General features: G+C 45.8%; 1 protein-coding gene across 15 annotated transcripts in view; it reads right to left on the reverse strand.

Annotated features, from left to right (window-relative positions):
• Positions 1-22,957, reverse strand: part of LOC129864066 (guanine nucleotide exchange factor VAV2-like) — a 249,802-nt gene that overhangs the window by 10,768 nt on the left and 216,077 nt on the right. For 6 of the 15 annotated variants that reach the window (XM_055936634.1, XM_055936631.1, XM_055936626.1 and 3 more), the window contains exons 5-18: positions 21,004-21,109; positions 20,814-20,828; positions 19,182-19,280; positions 17,852-17,920; positions 17,634-17,734; positions 11,715-11,814; positions 9,290-9,385; positions 6,666-6,734; positions 6,081-6,167; positions 3,767-3,855; positions 3,510-3,642; positions 3,146-3,160; positions 2,712-2,821; positions 2,493-2,594 (exon numbers count right to left, since the gene is read on the reverse strand). In XM_055936634.1, coding sequence (XP_055792609.1) covers positions 2,493-2,594; positions 2,712-2,821; positions 3,146-3,160; positions 3,510-3,642; positions 3,767-3,855; positions 6,081-6,167; positions 6,666-6,734; positions 9,290-9,385; positions 11,715-11,814; positions 17,634-17,734; positions 17,852-17,920; positions 19,182-19,280; positions 20,814-20,828; positions 21,004-21,109 — 1,191 coding nt within the window. The remainder of the gene's footprint in view (positions 1-2,492; positions 2,595-2,711; positions 2,822-3,145; positions 3,161-3,509; positions 3,643-3,766; positions 3,856-6,080; positions 6,168-6,665; positions 6,735-9,289; positions 9,386-11,714; positions 11,815-17,633; positions 17,735-17,851; positions 17,921-19,181; positions 19,281-20,813; positions 20,829-21,003; positions 21,110-22,957) is intronic. The other 9 variants (XM_055936635.1, XM_055936629.1, XM_055936625.1 and 6 more) reach the window with 5 other exon arrangements.

A 22,957-nucleotide genomic window follows, 5' to 3' on the forward strand; every position in this document is an offset into this window, starting at 1 on the left:
GGTCTACAGCTTATCATGAGATACTCTACCTCAGGCGAGCAATAACTCGAGACTTCCTTAGATATTGTGCACCATGTGTTATTTACAAAAATACATAATCCGCCGCCCCTTGTCTTACCAGAAGCCGCTGTTCTATCCTGCCGGTACAGCGTATAACCAGCCAGCTGTATGTTGATAGTGTCGCCGTTCAGCCACGACTCCGTGAAGCATAAAATATTACCATTTTGAATGTCCGGTTGGTAGTTTAATCTTCCGCGTAGGTCATCGAGTTTATTCTCCAAAGATTGTACGTTTGCTAGCAGAATGGAAGGAAGTGGGGGTTTATTTGATCGCTTACGAATTCTCAGAAGGCAGCCCGCCCTCTGGCCCCTTTTTCTCAGTCTCCTCTTCATGCAAATAACGGGGATCTGGGCCTGTTCCCGAGAAAGCAGTATATCATTAGAGTCGGGCTAATCAGACTCGTTAAAGGGAAAAAAGGATTCTGCCACTCCGTGGTGAGTAATCGCAGTCCTGATGTGCAGAAGTTATTTTCAGTCATAAGAGACGGTAGCAGCAACATTATGTACAAATTAAGAAAAAACGTAAGTTACAAACAACGCAAACAAACAAAAAAACACAATCGGTGGGGGACACTTAAAACATCAGCCTTCTTCTCCGCGCCATTGTTACAGAGGTACATTTACAAGTATTTAGACCCTTTACTCAGAACTTTGTTGAAGCACCTTTGGCAGTGATTACAGCCTCGAGTCTTCTTGGGTATGACGCTACAAATTTGGCACACCTGTATTTGGGGAGTTTCTCCCATTGTTCTCTGCAGATCCTCTCAAGCTATGTCAGGTTGCATGGGGAGCGTAGCTGCACAGCTATTTTCAGGTCTCTCCAGAGATGTTTGATCGGGTTCAAGTCCGGGCTCTGGCTGGGCCACTCAAGGACATTCTGAGACTTCCCGAAGCCACTCCTGCGTTGTTGTCTTGGCTATGTACTTAGGGTTGTTGTCCTGTTGGAAGGTGAACCTTCACCCCAGTCTGAGGTCCTGAGCGCTCTGGAGCAGGTTTTCATCAAGGATCTCTCTGTACTTTGCTCAGTTCATATTTCCCTCGATCCTGACGAGTCTCCCAGTCCCTGTTGCTGAAAAACATCTACACAGCATGGAGTTGCCATCACCATGTTTCTCATGGACTGAGAGTCTTTAGATGCCTTTTGGCAAACTCCAAGCAGGTTGTCATGTGCCCTTTACTGAGGAGTTGCTTCCGTCTGGCCACTCTACCATAAAGGCCTGATTGGTGGAGTGCTGCAGAGGTGATTGTCCTTCTGGAAGGTTGTCCTATCTCCACAGAGAAACTGCTCTGACATGTAGTGTCAAATGTTGGACCTTATACTATAGACAGGTATGTGCCTTTCCAAATCCTGTCCAATCAATTGAATGTACCACAGGTGGACTCCAGTCAATTTGTAGAAACATCTGAAGGATGATCAATGAAAACAGGATGCACCTGAGTTCAATTTCGAGTCTCATAGAAAAGGGGCTGAATACTTAAGCAAATTAGGTATTTCTGGGGAGGGGGGGGGGGTGTTAATCAATTTGCAAACATTTCTAAAAACCTGTTTTTGCTTTGACATTTTGGGGTATTGTGTGTAGATTGATGAAAAAAACTAATAATTTAATCGATTTTAGAATACGGCTGTAAGGTAACAAAATGTGGAAAAAGTCAAGGGTTCTGAATACTTTCCCAATGCACTGTACACTACTGTTCCAAAAGCTTCAGGTTTGATTCCTGGGTGGCCAAACACTGTCTATTTGTGTTAACTGACTGTAGCTGTGAATAAAAGCCCCCGCTAAATAGCCATAAAGTCAATGTACTACATCCACCGTAAGCGTTCCACTATTTTCTTCAGGCCACAAAATCAAGTGGATTTCGTTTTACGTTATGTAAAATACGGCACGTGTATGCTCTGCAGTGTATACGCTGTCATGTCCAATAGCCAGCACCATACATCAGACCAAAACACTGGGGCTACTAATGAAATTAGCAGTTAGCAGCTAGAGGTAGCAGCACACTGGTCCCTTCCACAGCACGGGGAGGGAATTTAGGTCAGCGTTGCTACTATGTCGTTTTTGGGTCAATACATTGCATGGAGTGTAGAGAGTAGACAGGCACTGTAGTAGAAGTCAGAAGAGTGCACAGCATAGCGCTGGAGCTGCACTCACATTGTCAACTTAGATGCCCGCCTACTGTAATGGTTGGCTTTTAGAGTGTTTCTGTGGGTGTTCGAGCTGTCAGTCAAATCAAAAAGACTCCAAGGCTGAGTGATTTGTCATTCAGGGAGTTTAGACAGGCTGGCAAGCTCAAAAGACGGAATATCAAAGGAAGTGTGTAGCGTCAGTAAGTACCACTAACATCCCTTTAGAAAACAGTGCTGTCATCCGTCAACTAAGTGCATGATAAGGCCCGGTACATGGGAGGAGCCCTGCGGCTGGTGCCAAGACTCACCTCAGCAGCATCTTGCAGGCTCGGCAGTTGGTGTTCTTCTCAAACGTGTGCATCTGGAAGTTGTGCTGATTGGCCGTGGCTTTCTCCGGCTTGATGTTTGACCTTTCGGATTGGAGGAAACATACATGATACATAGTGAGTTTGAATGAAATGGATCTGATTAGTCTGAAAGATCCACTCGAGTGCATGCTGCTTCTATAGGCCTACTACTGTACCCACATGGCCATCTCAAACTGCTCCATCCATTTCCTCTTGGTGTCCTCTGTTTTACAGAAGAACTGAAAGCCCTGCTTGCCTTGCAGGTGGATCAGGTAGAAGCCATAGGACCACTGCAGAGAGAGAGGGAGAATGAAGAAAGGATGGTAGAGAGAAAGAAATATGGAGGTAGATGGAGAGAGTGGTGGGGGAGAGACGAGGGGGATTGTAACAAATTCCCCCCAAAAAATCATGTATACTAACAAAATGCACTTTCTATAGCCTACACATTCCCTTTGGAGCTAACCAAGAGACAGTGTTCACTCATGGCAATGCATCTGACAAAAAGTTAAGAGAATCACATAGCCAGTGGGTGCACATGCAATCATTGCATGACACCCAACACACACTCACACTGGCTGCAATGAGAAGATGAGTTAAGGGTTGCTTCAGCTTACCATTTTTCCACTGGACTGGTATGCATGCAAAGAGAAACACACCAGAGAAGACCCAGTTACACATGCACACGACCACACATGCAGATTCAAAAGAATGGTTAGATTGGTGGAAAATGCACACGGCCTGTATTGTAAATGACCTTCATTGCATTTACATGTTCTTCAGAGCACAGGCCGGCACAACGCATACAGATCTGACACTTCAATGCATTACACATGAGCCTGCTTATCTGAAGTGACCGTCACCGCAGTTCTACCTCAAGGACACCCTTTGAAATGATTGCTAAGACATTGCAGAACGTGGACTGAGTGTGTCTCTTCAGCAGGGTGTTAGGAGAAATCGCAGCTCAAGGCTGCTGCCTACCTTCTTCACGTCCCTGTTGTTCATGGGGTCGTCAGACATTTTGTATGACTGCAGCTCAATGATCTCTTTCAGTTCATAGCTGTAGCCTTTCCGCTTGCACACAATGACCACTTTATCAAACAGGAATATGTACCTTGGAAAAGGAACCGTAGAACATCAGTTAGAGTTCTGAACACGTGTTGTCCATAAGAAAGGCTGTTAATCACATAGCACACATTCAGTAAGTCTGAATTTGATAGTGAAGCTTGACTACTCACCGGTCCTGTTTTGTTCGGTTGACTATGGAGGACACCTTGAGCTCTCCATCTATCTTTGGTCTGCCATACTCCTCCAGTTTGACCTGCTGCTTGGGTCACATATACACATGCCTGGATTAAAGCGGGAACCTGCAGTTCAAACAATTAAAAAGCGGGTACCCTGCCACTGATTTGGTAAACAGCCGATGGATGGGGCTTGACAAATGCAACCACTCTCAAATTCATAGACAAAGCTATAGATATAAGGAATGACAATCCATGATATCACAATTATAGTTTTAACCATGTTTTGAGGTTATACAGTGTTTATTTACATATACCTTGTTCACAAACAAAGGACTAAAACAAGCGGATATTTTGGTTATGATGGGGTATGACAAATGCTCATGAAGCATTGGGAAGTTACATTCTTGAAGAATCATTGGATAGATATCATTCATTTAGGTGTCTAAAAACAGATGTAGCAATGCTGTTTTTTTCAGTGATGAATATGAGTGGTGGTACTAACAGAAGGTATGGATAAGAGCAGCACATTGTTGTCTACTTTACGCAATTGTATGAATTATTCATCTAACCTAGTGGAATCTCAATGAATACATTTTGCCATCAGCCGAGGTACTGAACTGATTTATGATATATTAAACATCAAGATGTCAAAATGGGAAATGTGAGTCATCATTTTATTCTGCTGCCATAACATTATGACATTCATGACTCTTTCACCAGTGGCTGTACAGCTCCCTGCAGGGTGTGTTGGCTACACCAATGATTTCATGTCAGTGATACAATGAGCATACGTACAGGACAGACAGACTGACAAGACAGGCAGAACATCTAAAATAGCAGCCTGTGGCTGTCTCTGAGGCTTCATCTAAAGCACATATCTAGGCCAATAAAAGCCATCTGCTGTTAGACTAAACACTGCCTTGTACGGAACATTTTAGTTTGGGATTCGTTGAGACTTAAAAAGATACTCTGCTCACACTCTGGAAGAATAAATGATTTATGAGAGACATGATAATTGCAGATGAGTGCGACAAGTGGAAGCGAGGGATGAGCAAGCAGAGAGAGGAGAGATTGAGAGAAAGAGAGACAGAGAGAGAGATAGACAGAGAGAGAGACACATTGTAAAAAAACACCACTGTAAATACAACCCATATTTATGTTTATTTATTTTCCCTTTTGTACTTTAACTATCTGCACATAGGCCTCCCAAGTGGCGCAGTGGTCTACGGCACTGCAGTGCTTGAGGCGTCACTACAGATACAGGTTCGATCCCGGGCTGTGTCGCAGCCAGCCGCTACCGGAAGACCCATGAGACGGCACAATTGGCCCAGTGTCGTCCGGGTTAGGGGAAGGTTTGTTCGGCCAAGATGTCCTTGTCCCATCGCGCTCTAGCAACTCCTGTGGCAGGCCAGGCGAATGCACACTGACACGGTCGCCATTTATTCAGGGTTTCCTCCGACACATTGGTGCGGCTGGCTTCCCGGGTTATGCGAGCAGTGTGTCAAGAAGCAGTGCGGCTTGGCGGGCTCGTGTTTCGGAGGACGCATGGCTCTTGACCTTCGCCTCTCCCGAGTCCAAACGAGAGTTGTAGCGATGGGACAAGACTGTAACTACGAATTGGATATCACGAAATTGGGGAGAAGGAGTGTGTCAGGGCCAGGGGGATGGGCAATCACTCTCTGTTGCTCAATAAATATTTGACAGTAAAAACATATTTAAGAATCTCAATAAAGCGTCATAGACTGTTCTCTCTGATTCCGCACGGAAAGCGGCACCGATGCACCAAGTCTGGAACCAACTTGACCCTGAACAGCTTCTACCCCCAAGCCATAAGACTGATCAAAAGTTAGTTAAATAATTATCCAATAGCTACCCGGACTATCTGTATTGACCCATCACATACGCTGCTACTGTTTATTATCTGTCACTTTATTCCTAGTTATATGTACATATCTACCCAAATTACCTCGTACCCCTGCACATCAACTCGGTACTGGTACCCTGTGTATATAGCCAAGTTATCATTACTCATTGTGTATTTATTGTTACTTTTCAATTATTTCTCTATTCTTTCTCTCTGCATTGTCGGGAAGGGCCTCTAAACAAGCATTTCACTGTTAGTCTACACCTGTTGTTTATGAACATTTACATTTACATGAACCACGTGACAAATAAAATTTGATTTAAAATACGATTTGATTTAAATCGCCAACATGACAACGTACAAAGGGTCAACACTCCTTATTGATTGAAACATCAGTGCTGATTGTAGAAAATTGCTGTCGTTTACAACAATCAAGTTACTTACAAGGTTCTCGATGGAGTTCTGGAATTCACTAATCTTCTTCAAGGTCTCGTTGTCTCTCTTCACTTCATTGATGTACATAGCCAAGTCCTTCAGAGACACATCGTTTTTACACCTGAATAACATCTATTATATCCTGGCAGCTGAATTAAAGCTATAATATAATGTATAGCTATGCACACAAGCAGCCCTTTTGAATGAATAGAAAAATGTCACAATGGTTGATGATCATACCCGGAATACCCTAAAGAAAGCACGCACGCACGCGCGCACGCACGCACACACACACACACACACACACACACACACACACACACACACACACACACACACACACACACACACACACACACACACACACACACACACACACACACACACACACACACACACCCACACACACACACACACACACACACACACACACACACACACACACACACACACACATGACTGGAGCAGAATTGTGGAATGGTATCAAATACATCAATCACATGGTTTGCAGGTGTTTGATGCCATTCCATTTTCTCTGTTCCGGACATTATTATGAGCCGTCCTCCCCTCAGCAGCCTCCTGTGACACACACACCTGCATGGCCTCCAACGCCTCCTTGAGCTGCTGTCTATCAGGTCGGTCAGTTGAATGACTCACCAGCTCCTGTAAGAGAATGTTACATTCCATCAGTGAAGAACACAACACAACACACACATTCACAATACATACTCACAATACAATATCACACACACTACACACACACTCACAATACACTACCACACACTCACAATACAATATCACACCAACTGACAATACACTACCACACACACTACACACACACTCACAATTCACTACCACACACACATTCACAATACCACACACTCACAATACACTACCGCACAATCTACACACACACACTCACAATACACTACCACACACTCACAATACAATATCACACACACTGACAATACACTACCACACACACTACACACACACTCACAATACACTACCACACACTCACAATATAATATCACACACACTGACAATACACTACCACACACACTACACACACACTCACAATACCACACATACTACACACACACTCACAATACACTACCACACACTCACAGTACAATATCACACACACTGACAATACACTACCACACACACTACACACACACTCACAATACACTACCACACACTCTACACACACACACACTCTACGCACACACTCACAATACACTACCACACACTCTACACACACACACTCTAAGCGCACACACACACTCTACACACACACTCACAATACACTACCACACACTCTACACTCACACTCACAATACACTACCACACACTCTACACTCACAATACACTACCACACACTCTACACTCACAATACACTACTATACACTCTACACAAACATTCACATATCTCAGTATGACAACACCACACTAGGGAGGGAAACAGAAAACCTCCCAGTTACACTCATATAACTTATATGAACCCTCACTAAACTTCGTCACCACAAAATATGTTTTTCTGTGTAAAAACAGTGAATACTTTGAGAAAATCTGTGCGTCTTCTACAAATATGGACGCTACAGCAAACAATGAGGGTTATTTAGAGCTAGTCCACATATACTGTACTAGTGGAACATCTGTGCATATAATGCAGGGGGTCCCAACTCTGGTCCTCCAGTACCCCCAACAGCACACAGTTTTGTTGTAGCCCCAGACAAACACACCTGATTCAACTCATTGAGGGCTTGATGATTAGTTGACAAGTTGAATCAGTTGCTGTTGGGGGTACTGGAGGACCGGAGTTGGGAAATGCTAATATAGAGCATGTGATGTTATAACTAACACTTTCAGGTGGACTTTATGCATGCTTCAGCAGTTTTCTAGAGAAAGGGTAAGTGTGGGAAGATAATATGGGAGTGAGTTATACAGTACATGGTATGTGTGTGTTGGCTAGTTTAGGCTTGCTGGCCATGTCATTGAAGACAGAATGATTTGCTACAGTATAAGCTGTGTACTGTGTAATTCTGACAAAGACCAGATATGGCTTAATCACAGTAAAGATGTGCCCTAAGGCTTACACACACACACACACACACACACACACACACACACACACACACACACACACACACACACACACACACACACACACACACACACACACACACACACACACACACACACACACACAGCCTGTGAACGCCCTGGGACCACGGCATATTAATCCTTAACCACAAAGCTATGGGAAGGAGTGAAATGGGCCTGCATGTAATGTGATTTGAGCATGGCTGATTTGAACACAGTTTCTCTTCTCTGAATCTCCTGCCAGTCAGCCAGCCAGCCAGTCAGTCAGTCAGTCAGTCAGTCAGTTAGCCAGTCAGTCAGTCAGCCAGTCAGCCAGCCAGTCAGTCAGTCAGTCAGTCAGCCAGTCAGCCAGTCAGTCAGTCAGTCAGTCAGTCAGCCAGTCAGCCCAGTCTGAGATGAAAAACAAACCACACTGCAGTCCCCCCATCATCACCTGCCATGCGCTCCGCTCACGTCTACTCTCTTCATACCCACGTCATCAGCTAGCCCCACCTCATTCATTATTGACCTGGCCTGGTTAATTAATCATGTTTTGAATCAGGCAGCCTGGCCAGCTTGTTTTATACATGACTACTGTACTAGCATGACTACTAAGGGAGAGTTCCCAGAAACAAGGGTCCATTGGTTGTTTGTGTGGACTGGAGTGGCCACACTGTGTGTATATTTAAACCATGTCTGTGGACATCACTGGAGGTTGGTGGCACCTAAAATGAGGAGAAGTGGCTTGTGGTAATGGCTGAAGCAGAATTAGTGGAATGGTATCAAATACATCAAACACTTGGTTTGCAGGTGTTTGATGCCATTCCATTTTCTCTGTTCCGGACATTATTATGAGCCGTCCTCCCCTCAGCAGCCTCCTGTGATGGGCTTGAAGAGGACCAGGGTCGAGTGGAAACGGAGGGACACCAGGATGTACACTGAGTGGCCACATGAGATTCAGCCTTAACAAACCTAGCACACTCAACCTCTATACCAAGAAATACTCAGGATTTTCTAATTGTCTGAAAGAATGTCCTCTTTTGTGAAGAGTGATGGTGCTGAAGAATTATGTGAATGTGTCACATTATTTCCATTGACGTTAATGCCTAAGGGTTACCACAAGATGTACTTACCTTGAGTAGGAGATGGTACTTTAGTACTCTCTGCATGGGCACTACCAACAGGTCCTGGAGCTTGAACTTCCCTTCCTGCACCTTCATAGTGCACTCCTACCAAAACAACAACAGAACTTTTCACAATACATATACTACACTTAACAAAAATATAAACACAACATGCTACAATTTCAAAGATTTTACTGAGTTAGTGTTGTGTGACAAAACTGCACATTTTAGAGTGGCCTTTTATTGTCCCCAGAACGAGGTGCACCTGTATAATGATCATGCTGTTTATTCAGCTTCTTGATATGCCACACCTGTCAGGTGGATAGATTGTCTTGGCAAAGGAGAAATGCTCACTAACAGGGATGTAAACAAATTTGAGAGAAATATGCTTTTTGTGTGTATGGAACATTTCTGGGATCTTTTATTTCAGCTCATGAAATATGGACCAACACTTTACATTTTGCATTTATATTTTTGTTCAGTATATAATGCATTCCTACAATGTATCAGAACATGGAACTGTGTAGACCAGGGATCATCCACTAGACTCAGACGCAGATTCAGACGCAGACGCACTAGACGCAGGCTGATTCTTTTCTTGAATGGGTGGTCAGGGGGCCGGAACACAATACAAACATTTCTATACCGCAAATTGACCGCAAGAAGATAATATTTTTGCTCAGAAAACTTGGGGGTGTCAAATAAAATAGTGCATTCCAACAACAGTACCAACAGCTGTGTGTCCCTAGCCCCTACCACTTAGACAACAGCTGTGTGTCCCTAGCCCCTACCACTTAGACAACAGCTGTGTGTCCCTAGCCCCTACCACTTAGACAACAGCTGTGTGTCCCTAGCCCCTACCACTTAGACAACAGCTGTGTGTCCCTAGCCCCTACCACTTAGACAACAGCTGTGTGTCCCTAGCCCCTACCACTTAGACAACAGCTGTGTGTCCCTAGCCCCTACCACTTAGACAACAACTACACCAAGCCATTCAGACTGATACGCACATTCCTCCACTGTATAAGAAAGAAAAACACATTCCTCCACTGTATAAGAAAGAAAAACACATTCCTCCACTGTATAAGAAAGAAAAACACATTCCTCCCTCTCTCTGAATAATAGCCATAACAACGTCCTTGCTACTGAAAAGATAAACAACGAGCCATACAGCTGCATTATAATGCATTGAGTCAGACCATGAGCCATCGTAACCCAGTAGATACTGAATGCTTTCCTCTGCTCTACAGAAAGAGACGTTCATTGTTCACTGGGATTATCAGGCCTGATGTCTCTCTCTCTCCTGAGGGGATAACTCTGATTCTAATCCACTTTAAAAGCCACATTGTTGTCAGTGTGTGTGTGTGTGTGTGTGTGTGTGTGTGTGTGTGTGTGTGTGTGTGTGTGTGTGTGTGTGTGTGTGTGTGTGTGTGTGTGTGTGTGTGTGTGTGTGTGTGTGTGTGTGTGTGTGTGTGTGTGTGTGTGTGTGTGTGTGTGTGTGTGTGCGCATGCATGTGTGTGTGTGAATGCTCCGAGAGTGAGGCTGAGCAGGGAGAATCAATTCCAAAGCCCTCCTTCTATATGTCAGATAACAGGGTGATAATATCTCCATTATGTCAACAGCTCCCAGACCCAATATCAGGCTTTCCCCCTATCCTACACCCTAATCTAATGTACCCTAATTCCCCACTTCACCACAGAGCTAGCCTTCTATCACTAGTAACTACCCTTCTCCTATCGTCACTTCTGATTTTGGTTTGAGTTTCGTTTTTCTACAGAGAAGTTACTAGTTGAAGTTTTCTGTGTCCTCTCTCGGACACTCTCAAAGCCTTCCAGTGGCCTTTGGTTTTATTTCCAGACAGTCAGCTGCAATCAGCCGTGGTAAGGATGTATTAGTGTGGTTAGGGCTGACCGGGAGGTACTTGTCCCTCAGTGACAGAGGGGAGTTAGTACAGTACTGTGCTGTAGATCTCTGCGCGAGTTTCACTGTGTTAGGAGGACATCCCCAGGCCTCAGGGCCGGGACCTAGGGACCTGTCTTCTACTGACACTAGTTGGGAACTGGGTCAGAGATAAAAACTCGGAATTGTGCAACCCAGCAGCATGGCTGGGCCAGCAGTGGGCCATGATTTGATCCAGCAGGGGATTCCAGGTTTATCAGATCTTGCAGGACACTGCTGTTTGTCCTATTACAGTATAGTAGCTTTAGATGGAAGCCAAACTATCATTGTAAAATGGAATGATTCAAAACACCAAGGCTGGTTTTGAAGCAACTTTGCTCCAATGTTAGGCAGATATCAGCTGGGTGGTGATGGTGGGTGATGGTGATTATATATGGTGGGTGATGGTGATGGAGGGTGATGGTGATTATATATGGTGGGTGATGGTGATGGAGGGTGATGGTATATGTGTGTGTGTGTGTGTGGTTAGTGTACCTCTACTTTCATCTTGACATCCTCCCGCGTGGTGATGAGCTCATCCAGTGTCTTCTGAGCGGTCTCCATGTGGCTGCAGTACTGGCCGTAGATCAGCAACCTGCACACAACATTACATCACCACCATTATTCTCACTCTTACGGTTTTATTACAAGCATATACTGTATTCTATTGTAGGGTTCCTGCAAAGGGTACACAATATCAACACAGTTCATCATAGACCAATATGCTTTGGACTCTAAGGACCAGTTTATTAGGTAATAGCACATTGGGCCTTTCCCACTAAGGAGGAGTAAGCCATGCTAACAGAGGCAGATATCAAATAATTACTACAGTATTAAACAATTCAGTGGGTGACCCATTTTCCACCATAGGGGGCAGATGTAAAATGCATATATTAATAGGAAAGTAATACATGAAGTGTAAAGCCAGGGCAATATTTTGAAGAATACACGAGTCTACCCAATAAGTCATAATTATAGTTTAATTATTGTACACTAATGAAAGATAGTGATTCTAATATATTGCTTAGAAGAGTTCTCTTAGGCAGAAAGTGTGTTCATTTGGGCCAGTGAGGGTATGAAGGGCACGTTCATTAGATGGCATAATGGGCACCTGACACAGATCGCTTCATCCAGGAACGAGTCCAAAGTAATCTTGCCTAGAGGATGGCACTGCGCGTGGCACAGATTTCTCTCTCTCCTTTTTCAAAGTAGGGCATTGGCATGATGGGCAGCGCCAAACCCCTCTGACGCTTTTGACAGTCTCTCTCTTCATTTGGAGCGGAGCAGAGCTGCCATTTTTAAGGTCTAATCATGTCTCTGACAGATCCTTGACGGTGACAAGAGCACTGCTACAGAGAGCTGGGAGACGTCTCCCATATTTTAAAACAACGGTGGATATCTTCTTCTTTCAATTCAACTACTACAGAACTTCACTAAACCTTTTAACTTAATCCTCAACTTACAGCATAAGCCACTAATAGAGTGCTTTGACAATAGGAACTACCCTACCCACTTCCTTCCCCAAGCCTCTTACAGAAACAAACTGCCTAACTCAGCACCTGCAGATTGCACAAACCCACTTACAATGCCTACTAACTTATCCAACCTCTCCGTATCGCTTTCAACAATCACAAAATAACTAGATCCCCATGAGTAGGGATGAGTCATCCAGTGTCTGACTTTCTGGCCGGCTCTCTCCATCCCTAAACCCCAGTAATGACTGGATGGTTGGAACTCAGGCCAAGCAACGTAGCTATGGCCACCCACTGTGAGGCTCTCTGCCTGGGCCTGGGTCAGAGACAGCGAGGCCTGGGGCTAACAAGGGCATGATTAGGGCCTGATCCACAACCAGGGAGACAGCTCCTCTCCTCTCATGAAGATTAATGGCGGCCTTGGTCAATAATGAGACAGCAGCCAGGCAGAGGCAGTTAGATTCAGCATCCTGAGGGTCCGGGGACAGGTGTCAGCCACACCCTCTAATGACACGTGTCACAGTCCTAATTGAACATGAAGGTCTTATTTTACGAGGCCATTTCAGGAGTGTGATGTTGAAGGTAGAGGGACTGGTGGGAAAAGTGATAGTGATGAGAGTGTGAGACAATGGATTACGGGTACATTAGACACACACTGAGACTAGACACAAGGTTTTGAATCCTTTTGGATATAAGAAGAATAAGACAGACAGACAGACAGACAGACAGACAGACAGACAGACAGACAGACAGACAGACAGACAGACAGACAGAAAGAAAGACAGAAAGCAGGGGGGCGAGGGAGAAAGATATAGAGAAAACAGGAGGAGACAGATGAAAAACCTGCACAAGAGAGGAAGAGTTGGTCGGGGGTTAGGCAACGTTCACAGCAGGGTTTCCTGTAGCCTGTGTAGTGTGTCTGGGACAGTGCCTCTGTGCCTGAGGGCCCACTTTCTGGAGCTCCTCCACCACCACTAAAAACACCCCAAAACCAGGCAGGAGAGGCGGCGAACATAGGCCATCCTAACAGAGATATTTGTCCCCTGCTCAGTGACAGGCCTCAACATGGGACACAGGGCCTGCTCTGACAATGACACAGCAGAGAGGACGTGTCACAGTGCTAATGCTAATACTTACAGACCCCTCTAATAACAGGCTTTCTTGTTGCTCCAGTTCTAAAGGAGAGTCACTGTCTTTGTTTTCCCAGATACAGGCAGTGGAACAAAGGGGATGATTACACACACACACAAACATACTGTTTGCACACACACAGATGACTGCACACACACACACAAAGCCATGTACACACACAGACATAATTAGCCCCTGAGACACTGACAGGCACAGCCTCTCCTGATGTCTGGACACATCTCACTGGGAGACATGTGCAGTTAAGATCCCTTAGAAACCAACAGGTACTACTTCTCTTTTCTCTTTCCCTTTAAATTTCTATGTTTCATTCCTTTGCTCTAGGAGTGATTGAGTGAGTGACTCAGTCTCTTTCTCTCACGCTCTCTCTCTCTCTCTCTCTCTCACGCTCTCTCTCTCGCTCTCTCTCTCTCTCGTAGAGGAAAGGAATGAAACAGACATTTAAAGGGGGCCTTGGTCAATAGTAGGCATTGTAACGGGGTTTATGAATCTGTGCAATTCAACTCTTAAGCTAACCCTAAAACGTCATGTTAAGAGTAGAGAAACTGATCCAAGAGTGGTAAGGATAACTCACAGGACGGACTGGTAAAACAATATGAGCCACCACTGTATAAAGCAGACCTCAACACCACAGAAACACCATGGACTGTACAGACGATTGCTCATGAACACATTCCCTTCATTACATCTCTCTCATATAAACTAATGCATAATTGGACGGAAATGAATGTAATGAGGGTTCTGTTAACCAAACAATGTTCTAATGGCCATACAGACTGGATGATGATGATTCTATTTTAGACAGTCGACAGCATGGATCAAAGCCCCGAAGGGAATGAGCTCTCTGTGATGTTCAAGCAGCACTTTGTCTACAGGACGGCTTCTGCCAGGCCCTCAAAGAGCTTGACGTGTCATGGGGAAAAGGTGTTGAAGTGAAGCGGAAAAAGTCCTGATTCACTTGGCCTCTGTTGCCTGCCAGTCTCGGGGGTAGCAGCGCCTGTCAAGACGTGTCCTAGACTAAATGTCCTACTGCGATGTGACAACGGCAAGAACCAAACAGTCTAGGGTTGTATTCATATGGCCATAGTTCAGTACAGTTCCAACTGCCTAAAGTACTAGAGAGGGACAAGAGAGAGGGAGTGAAGGTGGAAGATGGACGGTAAACGTGTTGTGGAAACCACCCCTAAACGCCACAGTCACTTTAGACTGAGGTCTCCCGTGGGAGAGAGGGACATGTTCCTCAGTCAGTGCAGTGTAAATTCCCTCTTTAAATTCCTCCTCTCTCTCTTCCGGTCAGTAATATCGCCCCTGCTGCAGCTACACAGTCTCTCATTATGGGAACGCCATCATGCACATTATTTCAGAGAAAATACAATTTGGAGTTACTGCTCTCCCCACCTCTGTAGGGAGTCTGCAGTGGCATTGGGATACAGTGTCAGGCTGGCGAGGAAATCTCCCAGCAAACCAGAAGTGACAGGCTGCAGAGAGAGGTAATAATATTGTCTGACACGAAGCATTGGGACCTCCTCACCTCCACTGAACAAATCCAGCACACAGCAAATGGAGGGGAACGCTGGCGGCGCCCTCTGGTGAAACACTTCTCTGTTTGCCTCTAAGTACATATTACAGTGTTATCAGGGGTGCGGAATACTCCGGAAATGAGTTTGGGTTTGGGAAAAGTGGCAAGACGCCAATGTAAGGTATGGGAAACCAACATGGGGAACACTTTAAAAAGTAGTCTGCCTTCCTCTAAACAGTACATTAAGCCCGTCACCAAGCCTTAGCACCTTTTAGAAAAGCTGCCATTAGCTGCAGTGCTGTGGAGAACATTGACATTTTCATCATTCACTGGGCGCAGCAATGACAACTTGAAAAGCTTTTTATTCATTTCTCAAAGAGAAAGGACAAATCTGGCCTATTGTTGCAAAGGTCACTGGGACTTAGAAGCGGAGATAACAACATTAATTAAACGAAGCCGGGTCCTTAGAACCAATCGACAAGGGGCTTTTATGAGAATAGATCCATCTGAGTGGTGCCAAATCCCTGGTTCTCCAGGCTCTGTTACCGGGTAGAGAGCCAGCCACTCATCGTGAAACAACAGGAGTTTGTCTGTCAATCATCTTCTGAATACCAAAGGCAGCTGACGCACAGCTCAGCACAGCACTGTGTAAATCAAATTAATAATTTACCCCAAAATCCCTCTTGCTCCACATTCAGTAGAATGTCACAGAAGGTAAATATTAACATTTCCTGTCATTGACATCTTTCAATGGCCTGGTGATGGGAGGGCGGGAGGAAAGAGCTGTTTAGCCTGTTGCTAAACAGCATCAGCTCCTGCTTATGGCCCACGGTCTAGTCATGGGCCACCGCTTGGTCTGCCAGCTGATGCTACTTAAGGCCAGGCTTCCACATTACTATGCTGTGTAGGAAGTTGAACCTTCTACAAGTCACAACTCTAATCCTACACAGCATAGTAATGTGGAAGCCTGGCCTTAAGTAGCATCAGCTGGCAGACCAAGCGGTGGCCCATAACTAGACCGTGGGCCATAACTAGGAGCTGTGTAGTGACCTAAAAGTGTAGTATTTCAGTAATGTATTAGTGAAGAGCCCACATCACAGGCCTGGTTTAGCATAGCGTGAGAGAGTTGAGCTCTACGGACAGCTCAATCAGATCAGCAGTGTCAGCAAGATGGGGAGGAGGAGTTTGTGTTTGGGGAGGTAGTGAGGGTGGAGATTGGGATAGAGAGTGTCGTTGCCGTCACGCTAGCTCTGTTGGGATGCAGCTCTCCAAGCTCCCCGAGCAGCCTTGCAATGAGATAATTACCTACACAATCTGACAAACTGAAACTATACAAATCCACTGATGTCTGTTTGGGATGGGAGGACGGCGGCAAGCATACAGTACATCACCCTTACCAGGTGTTTACTGTAATCAGATCACCATCCACAGTGTACACACAAACATGCTCATTCACACACGCACGCACACAAACATGCTCATTCACACACGCACACAAACACACAAACATGCTCATTCACACAGACACAGACACAGACACAGACACACACAGACACAGACACACACAGACACACACAGACACACACACACACACACACACACACACACACACACACACACACACACACACACACACACACACACACACACACACACACACACACACACACACACACACACACACACACACACACACACATACTTTCCGAGGTTTGGCTCCAGCTCCATGTGAATGTCCCAGAATAAGTCTGGATCAGGACTAACATTCCTGGAGGGCTGTCATGGCTACATCCCGTCATTACCAGAGCCATTATTACAATTACCTAGTGAGCAGCGCAGCGGGAATCACAACAGCACTCCACCATTTGCATGCAAATCATCATCCACAGTACTGTACTGCAGCTGGAGTGTTCTAGAACTCCGACTGCCTCCTCTTCTATCCACTGTGTTTCATGAACATAGTAGAAGACAGGAATCCATGTCAACAGTATACAGACCCTACACAGAACGCAGAACATGTAGAGGCTGCTATCCTCCTAACTAGGTTATTTTCTTTATTACAGTGTTACAGACCCAGTCAGCTATTTGCTTACATGCGTTATAAAATAATTGACTTATTCTGTTGAAACGAATCCCATTTAGCCAGTCTTATCAGGAAATCGTGCATCTAAATCCAACTGCATGCACAAAGGGCAGCACAGGGAATACTGATCGCACGCACGCACACACACACACACACACACACACACAAACACACACCTTGAGGTTACTAACCTTTCCTTGAAGTCTATGAAGATCTTCCCCAGACCGTTGCCTCCGCTCACCATGTTGAGGTCGATGGCCCTCAGCAGAGCAGAGTGGACCTTGATCACGTCCTGTATGGATCCAGCACAACCACACTTAGCGTGGTGGCACACTTCTTAACACAACCTCTACCATCAACACTGACACAAGGATCACTCTCATCACCACCATCACCAGCGAGTACTCACCTCCAGATTTACAAAGATGGCCCCCATGTCTTGTGGACTTAGAACTTGCTTCAGGGGAATCATATAATTCTGTACAATACCAAAACAGCAGTAGTGAAATTAAAATACACAGGTAATTTGATTTGTTGCTGAGAATTTTCCTGCACCGCAGGAAATGCAGATTATCTTTATGATTTACATAAATAAACTGGAAAATGCACTCTAACACACGGTTACATTAACAGTATTGCACTTTTCATGTAGCCTACTTTTGGCCAGCTGATAGCCTAACCACCGATCAATCAACATTATGGACTAAACGTTCAATTATTTTACGGTGACAATATCGGTCAAATGAAGATCCTCCATCTCTACAGTAGAGTTGTGCTTGACTCAAGCCGTTGATATTGTAGATACATCGGTGGTCGTGTAAAGGTGTGAATAAAACACCGGTTCAATTCAATGGCATCCGCTAGGCACCAAGGAAAATACATCTCAAAACAGACTTCACTAGAACGTGGTACTTCTCGTGTTGCTAGCCTAATCCCTCTCTTAGACACAGGGAGGCGTGCGAGCCGTCCGTTTAGATGGCCCATGACATGCTGTGAATGCCGAGCACTGATTGTGTTTGCTAAACCGATGCTAACTGGCGCACACTTTCCCTGTTGTTTGACTAACGTCATTGTATGCTTGTCACATGACATAATCTTAATGATAACAAATAGATCTATTAAAATGCAATGAAGAGATGACAGCTTTATTAACCCCAACTCAATCAAGCCCAAACAAGTCCTCTGATTATAAGAAAGTGATTCTGGTTTAATTGGCTCAGCAAACACAAACACACCTTTAGTCTAATGGAACCAGTGGATATTATTGACAAGAATATATTTCTCATCATGGAGAAGCTGCTGTTTATCCTCTGATCTAAACATCATTTACAACCTTGGGAGAACTGTGTGTGTGTGTGTGTGTGTGTGTGTGTGTGTGTGTGTGTGTGTGTGTGTGTGTGTGTGTGTGTGTGTGTGTGTGTGTGTGTGTGTGTGTGTGTGTGTGTGTGTGTGTGTGTGTGTGTGTGTGTATGTGTGTATGTGTGTGGGCGCGAGTGTATATCCATAGAGCCCTGGGGATCGGTCTCTTCCCATGGGACCGTGCCAATAATAAGCCCATCGACCTGCTCCACTGACATTTGTCCTCTCCAATGAACCTGCCAATAGCTGACATTTCCACACCGCTCCCTGCCTGTGTCAGACGTGACAAAACATACCTACTCTAGCAGAAAGCTACAACCAACACTGCCAGCCACCCACCGCACACACACAACTTCTCCCCACCTCCGTCCCTCACCCACCTTCTCAATGTCCTCCAGCGTCTTGTAGTACTTGGCCTCAGTCTCCTGGATCTCCACTAAGCAGCAGTTTCTCTTGTCGTCTTCTGTCATGCCCATTTTCTGTGGAGGTAATTAACGGCAGGAGAACTGATGCTGGGCTGTCATTTTGTCATTGTATGACACGTCACTGACAATGTAGTTCATGTGGCTAATTGTCTAATGATGGGTCTCAAATGCATGGGGCTGCTATTTAGTCATGCTCTGACAAGGTCTTTATTGCAAATCATATTGTACTGTACACATCCTGTATACACTGTTTACCAGTCTATACAATGTACACTACTCATCATCCAAATGGACTTCAACATCTGCCGAATGAATGAGGTAACAAGGACACACGAAGGACGCAATGTATTTCCCCTTTGAGTTTCAGCTGCCAATAGGGAGTTGTGACTGTAAACAGAACAGAGCCCGCCACCCCCACAGGCCCCTCAGGACTGCATCCAAACCCCTCAATGGGAATTTGATGGGCATTTTTTATGAAATGATCCCAATTCTCCCTCCTCACTGCTCTCCTACATGATCCAATAGAATATGATACTTCTGATGAACTGTAATTGCTGGGACCAGGTTGTGTAATGCGAGCCGATTGTCCGTGTTGTGGGAAAGCGGTGACATAAACACTGGAGCCGGGTTTTGTATGAGTTGACTGCTGGCTGGCCAAGTGCTAATGAACATCTGTGTATGTAGCTCTGTATCAGGGGAACATCTGGGGCCAGCCACAGAGCAGAGGAGAGCAGAGACAACCCGGGGAGCGTGGAACGGCCAAGGCAAACGCAGCCGCCCGCCACATCCAGACTTATTTAGCCACGCAAACAGGCCCGCCATTAGGGAGAGGAGGAGAACGAGTACAGGGAAAACAAACAGAGGAACACAGAGCATTACTCATAGGGTCTACGGTTTGTGGGGGCTTCTCATGAGGCCTACGGCTGGGGGGTAGCGGGGAGAGGAGTGGGAGGCTGGCTAGCCTAACAGCATCAGATCAGTGAATCACCACGCAATGCAACACTGAGAGACAGTTGAAAAATGTATATAAATAAAAAACATCTGTGAATAATAATACGAACGTGCAAAAATCTCTGACATCATCTCTGTCTCAATTGTCTTTCAACAGTCTTGGTTGTTGTGTTGAGAGGAGTATTCATTCTATTGTGTCATCTGGAACCGGGCTGAATGTTAATTAGCAGTTCTGATAATACAATACGGGGATAATCAAGTCAAACCACAGCCAATTAGAGACTCCCAGGCCCAGATCCAGCTGGGTAATAGAAAACAACCACCCAACCAGGGAGCACCGCTACAGAGCTGCCATAGGAACTGATGACAGCAGCGTTTTATTGAGAGGCTGTATCGGGGTTTTGATCTGGCATGTGGCGGCTTTTGATGACGTCACACAGAGAGACTGTCATGTTGTTGACGGTGATATGTTGACGTCACGGTGAGTCACACACACATAGGGGCAGATAGGGTTTCCCTTGAGCTGTGCTGTACTGTAGGTCATTGATCTGAGGGGAAGGGGGTTGTGGGACACGTCAGTCTCAGACAGACTGTTGGATAGAGCCGGATGACAGGTCGGTGAGGCAGGGCACTTACCTGCATGTATCTGATCTGCAGCGTCAGGAAGGGAAAACACAGCAGATGAGCAGGGCAGAACACACACCGACAGATAGATAGCATCATAAGGCAGAGAGGTCACACACACACAGAGACAGACACACCCATGCACACGGATAAAGAGACACGCAGAGAATGACATAAACACAAGCCAACACAAAGCTCTCACCATGGGTTGTCGTACTTCCACCTTGATGATGTCCTCGTAGATGTCATCTCCATCATCCTCACAGGGAACACAGTCGTAGATGTCATCCTCCCCCACGTCATGCTCACTGGGGAACACACACACACACAGTCAGTTATCCAATTTCAATTTCCTTTGAAAGGGTAGGCACTTAACACTGAAGGTTAACCACAACATTGAAATCAGATTTGGCACTTGACACTTAGTTGAGTGCTAAAGTAACTGTTGGTTCCCATTAGCCATCATCAGCAGTGCTGAGGAGTCAGGCAGTCAGGCCACAGTGGTGGTCTATGTCTGTTTCAACAACACTTCACACTGAGGACTCTTCACAACTACTCCACAAACATGCCTCTCTACCGTACCAAGCCCCTTACTATCAGACGTTGAGGGTTGGCCCAGTAGATAACAATGAGGTGAGATCCCATTAAGGGCTGAAACAGTACAGATCATGGCCAACAACCGAAAAGCATGAGTTGAAAAGCATTTCTGTGCATTAACTATGGGGGGAGTTGTGTGCATTAACTATGGGGGGAGTTGTGTGCATTAACTATGGGGGGAGTTGTGTGCATTAACTATGGGGGGAGTTGTGTGCATTAACTATGGGGGGAGTTGAGTGCATTAACTATGGGGGGAGTTGTGTGCATTAACTATGGGGGGAGTTGAGTGCATTAACTATGGGGTGGAGTTGTGTGCATTAACAATGGGGGGGAGTTGTGTTCATTAACTATGGGGGGGGGGGGTGCATTAACTATGGGGGGGGGGTGGATTACCTATGGGGGGGAGTTGTGTTGTGGGCATTAACTACGGGGGGGAGTTGTGGGCATTAACTACGGGTGGGGGAGATGTGGACATTAACTACAGGGGGGGAGTTGTTGTGGGCATTAACTACGGGGGGGAGTTGTGGGCATTAACTACGGGGGTGTTGTGGGCATTAACTACGGGTGGGGGAGATGTGGACATTAACTACAGGGGGGGAGTTGTTGTGGGCATTAACTACGGGGGGGGGGGGGGGGAGTTGTGGACATTAACTACGGGGGGGAGTTGTGGGCATTAAATATGGGGGGAGTTGTGGACATTAACTACGGGGGGGGAGTTGTGGACATTAACTACGGGGGGGTTGTGGGCATTAACTACGGGTGGGGGAGTTGTGGGCATTAACTATGGGGGGAGTTGTGGACATTAACTACGGGGGGGGAGTTGTGGACATTAACTACGGGGGGGTTGTGGGCATTAACTACGGGGGGGTTGTGGGCATTAACTACGGGGGGGAGTTGTGGGCATTAACTACGGGTGGGGGAGTTGTGGGCATTAACTACGGGGGGGGGATGTGGGCATTAACTATGGGGGGGTGTTGTGGGCATTAACTACGGGGGGGTGTTGTGGGCATTAACTACGGGGGGGTGTTGTGGGCATTAACTACGGGGGGGTGTTGTGGGCATTAACTACGGGGGGAGTTGTGGGCATTAACTACGAGGGGGGGGGAGTTGTAGGCATTAACTACGGGGGGAGTTGTGGGCATTAACTACGGGGGGGGGGGAGTTGTGGGCATTAGTTGTGGGCAGTACAGATCATGGCCAACAACCGAAAAGCATGAGTTGAAAAGCATTTCTGTGCATTAACTATGGGGGGAGTTGTGTGCATTAACTATGGGGGGAGTTGTGTGCATTAACTATGGGGGGAGTTGAGTGCATTAACTATGGGGTGGAGTTGTGTGCATTAACTATGGGGGGAGTTGTGTGCATTAACTATGGGGGGAGTTGAGTGCATTAACTATGGGGGGAGTTGTGTGCATTAACTATGGGGGGAGTTGTGTGCATTAACTATGGGGGGAGTTGTGTGCATTAACTATGGGGGGAGTTGAGTGCATTAACTATGGGGTGGAGTTGTGTGCATTAACAATGGGGGGGAGTTGTGTTCATTAACTATGGGGGGGGGT

This window comes from Salvelinus fontinalis, chromosome 10 (genome assembly GCF_029448725.1).
Source record: "Salvelinus fontinalis isolate EN_2023a chromosome 10, ASM2944872v1, whole genome shotgun sequence".
In the NCBI taxonomy this organism is placed as follows: Eukaryota; Metazoa; Chordata; class Actinopteri; order Salmoniformes; family Salmonidae; genus Salvelinus; species Salvelinus fontinalis.